Raw genomic sequence first — 3917 nt, forward strand, 5'->3', positions numbered from 1 at the left:
AAAATTTCGTATTACAATCACCCTCTTGAATCCAATGCTGCTTGGCTCTCTGACGCCAATGGACCTCCTCTTTTAATAGAAAATCCGCTAAGTCCAGCCGGGCCTTTTTCAACTTCTGAATAGAACGAGAGTCATGCCGCCCTTGAAGAGAAGAAATCTGGTGTTGAAGCTTTGATTTTGTAGTCCTCTCATGCCTTTGGTGTTGGGAAATTAGACGCAACTAATTCCGCCCTGGATCTAGTGTGACGCAATATTTTAGATATCGATCGATATGAAACGATAAGAAAAATAACACCGATATTTTTAACGTGGTTCGGCCAAACTGCCTACGTCCACGGACCCACACCGATATATTAAAGAATCTCAAAATGAGGAGTACAACAAAAATATCACACTGTATTTTGTATCTGCCTACGCAGAGGCTATCTCTCAACTCAATTTTATCACTCGTGTATAACTTCAACACTGAAGTTTTCTCTCACAAGATTTTTTTTTCTCTCTCTCTAGTAGAAAGAAATGTTTCTGCTTTGGTGATGTGTTGGTGTATCTTAAGCTGATGTGAATCCCTTCAATTTATAGGCAGAGATCAAGAACTGTGAGCCGCAATGCTTGAAAACAATTGCAACAACTGCTGAAATTGTTGTTGGAGCATTAAATGTTGAGCATGCAGGAGCTATGCATAGCCCACTATAGCTCCTTTGACTAACATTTAGAGGTGGGCTGCCCAAATGGATATTGATTCAGACACGGCCATGAGCCGATCCGTGACATTAATCCCATAAAGGTTCGTCCAATAATCACGAACAACTTTTGGAAGATCCAGCTCAAGACTGAAGGAACCATATTTTGATATATGATTCACATGTCCGTGACCGATTCCGGATACCAAACGAACACATACAAAAACCATTCGTGCCTATTACAAGGGAACGAGTCTTACTTGCAAATCCGGCGATGAGCGACTCTAGAGTGAATCTTCCGACTTGTTTCCCACGGCAAGACTTGACATAGGGCGGCTACAAACTTCAAGTCCTTTCCGCCTTCTAGGAATGGCGTCTTCCTCTACTCTCACAGAATTCTCTCTTTTTCTGCTCACACGTTTATGCTCAAGTAATTAGGTTTAGGGCTTTCTTATTATTTGTACTAGGTATTAGCCATATCTAAATAATAAGCCCATAAACTTAATTAAACTAAATAGAGCCCAAGAGAGAATTAATGAGAAGGGACGCCCCCTTATGGAATTACGCCTTTATTGGGCCAAGCGGGGATCTACTAGCTCGAATAAAGTTTGGCCTCCCAGTGCTCGATTTTCTTATTCAGCCCAGAATAAAATCGACACACAAGTATTAATTTATTCCACTAGAAAATTAATACTGAATTACCTCTTTATTCATACTGAATTACCTCTTTATTCTTTAGGTGAGTCGGGGCTAGCATTAGACTTAATTAATCCCCGTGTTTAAGATATCTAATATCCATTAATTAATTAATTAATTAATTAATTAATTAATTCCTCTGACAATCGATTAATTAATTAATTAGTCGTTTAATTATAAACGACATCTCGAGTGCTACCACTTAAACTTATTATCATATCGGAACTAATTCCAATTGCAGGGTTTAATACGATAAATTTATTAAGTTCCTCGAGAGGATATTATCATCCTGTTATTAGCAGGACTCGGATCCTTATTGTAATATAATCGCATGTCAAATAATAATTGCTATCACCCAAAGTATCGAGTATATTGAGCTTCAAGAGAACTCTCACTCATGATAAATCAAAGCAATAGTCAATATATTAGTCACACCGATTAATCCAACTAAGATTAAGACTATTTAAGTCGCCGAGATTTTGATTCTTAATTAGTCAGAATATAAGAACTCATCTCACTGTGATCCTGTTCAATACACGAAGGTACTAGCATAAATAAATAGCCAAGACAAACTATTTATCCATTTATGCTACAATCTAAACCAACAACTTGTCCATAGTTGCCTCGATTGTGAACGCAATTTATATCTCAACTTTTTTCAATTATATGATCTTCTGTGATCTACAACACACCATATAATCTATAGTATGAGATAAATTGGACTATTATAGGATTATACAATAACAATATTTCAGATAGAAGAATCACAGTGAACTAAGGAATCAATGTATACAAGCATAAATTCTTGCTTTCAGTATACAACCCTTCAATTCAAGACACCATTTATTCTCAAATCTAAAGCGCCGAGTAGTGAAGGAGGGTGGAGTACCTTTGCACCTTAAAAGGATGGAAACGTGATCGGACATGGGAACCATGAGAGGAGTGAGAATCGCCTCTGGAAAGAGATTCTTCCAACTCAAAGTTGTCATGCATCTGTCGAGCCTCTCTTCAACAAAGTTGTCGGTTCCCAAACCCCGAGACCATGTGAACTGATATCCATCCAGCAAGATATCGGAGATGCCGCAATCCATGATGTCGGAGCGGAAGCCTGAGAATAACCAGTTCGGATGTTGTACGCGGCCCCATTTGTCTCCGGGGTTAAGGAGGTCGTTGAAATCCCCAACTATAACCCAAGGGAGAGGGTTGATAGTAGCTAGGCGACGGAGAAGGTTTTACGAATCTCTGCGACGACTTCTCTCGGGAAAGCCATGTAACCTGTGAGGCGCCAATCACCATGAGCATCAGAAATATGCATGTCAATATGATTTTGGGAGTAGCCATAAGCTTACAATTGGCAGTGGCCTTCCAAATCATGCAGAGACATCCACTTCTACCAATGCAGTCCACGTTGAAACAACCTTCAAAATTAAGACGGGCTCTGATCTCCTCAATGCGCTGACGGTGAGAGATGGTTTCACATAAAAAGATAAAGTTGGGCTCATGAACACGAGTAAGTGCCCGCAAAGTGGGAATTGCGAGAGGGTGGCCCAACCCTCTACAATTCCAGCTTATGGTATTCATTGGGTCTGGCCGACCCCGAATTCGGAGTCTGCCTATCGAATGTAGTGGGCGTTAGAGACATCCCCGAAAAATCCAGCGCGCGGGAAGAATCTCGGACGCAGTGTTGGTAACAATATCCGACGTAATGGTGCTACGTCGTCGCTTCCTCTCATCCATAATTGCCGAGGATGACTCATCAATCATCATTAAGTCACTAGCGCAAATCTCGTGAGTAATATCTTGCAGAGCCAATCGTGGAGTAGTTTGGGGAATTGGATCTCTTGGAATAATAGCAGCATTTATGGGTAAAGATACACTCCGGTTTTCTTGCGATTTTCGTTTAGTTGCAGAGGTAGGCGGCTCCGTTGAAACCCTAGCAGCCGACGCATCCATGCTAAGGTTTGTCTCTGTGTTATCCGATCTGAGCCACTTGTCTCTGGCTAAGTTCGTCATCCGCCGATCTGCAGCCTTTAGCCAAACACCCCACTCCCTCTCGATATCCTTGGCAACTGGGGTAAACATAAGTTCACAGAAATTTTCCGAATGACTAAGCCTACCGCAAAGAAAGAATAAGACATTGAGACGTTCGTATTTAAAGTTCACGACAAAAGAGGATCCATCCTTTTGCTTTATCCTCTTGAATCTGTTGAGAGGATCAGCCACACGAATATCCACATGTACCCGCATATACTGTCGCCAAACGTCTGTGGAATTCGAACTATCATATTCCAAAAACGTACCAATGAAATTAGCCAGAAGCCGGCCCACCCCCTCGGTGAGATAACCAGCGGGGAGATCGTGAATCTGAACCCAGAAGGGTAGGAAATCCAGTGGCACATTCAACGGAAACTCCCCCCTCTTGAGCCTATGAAGAATGAGGGAAAAGTTGCCAAAAGCCCAAGGGCCTCCTTCAAAAACCCGTAGTAGATCAAGCTCGTGGAAGAATTGAAAGATGAATCTTCCTTGTCTGATATCCTTCAT

General features: G+C 41.5%; 1 protein-coding gene across 1 annotated transcript; it reads right to left on the reverse strand.

Annotated features, from left to right (window-relative positions):
* Positions 1-3008: 3008 nt before the first annotated feature.
* LOC131025612 (uncharacterized protein At4g02000-like) lies at positions 3009-3917 on the reverse strand. Its single transcript, XM_057955411.1, has one exon. It carries the CDS (start codon positions 3915-3917, stop codon positions 3009-3011), a length of 909 nt encoding a protein of 302 aa, XP_057811394.1.

This window comes from Salvia miltiorrhiza, chromosome 5 (assembly GCF_028751815.1).
Source record: "Salvia miltiorrhiza cultivar Shanhuang (shh) chromosome 5, IMPLAD_Smil_shh, whole genome shotgun sequence".
In the NCBI taxonomy this organism is placed as follows: Eukaryota; Viridiplantae; Streptophyta; class Magnoliopsida; order Lamiales; family Lamiaceae; genus Salvia; species Salvia miltiorrhiza.

Bases quoted from the DNA above. Each gene is read 5' to 3' on its own strand.
- LOC131025612 (XM_057955411.1), bottom strand. From the start codon at position 3,917: ATGAAGGATATCAGACAAGGAAGATTCATCTTTCAATTCTTCCACGAG.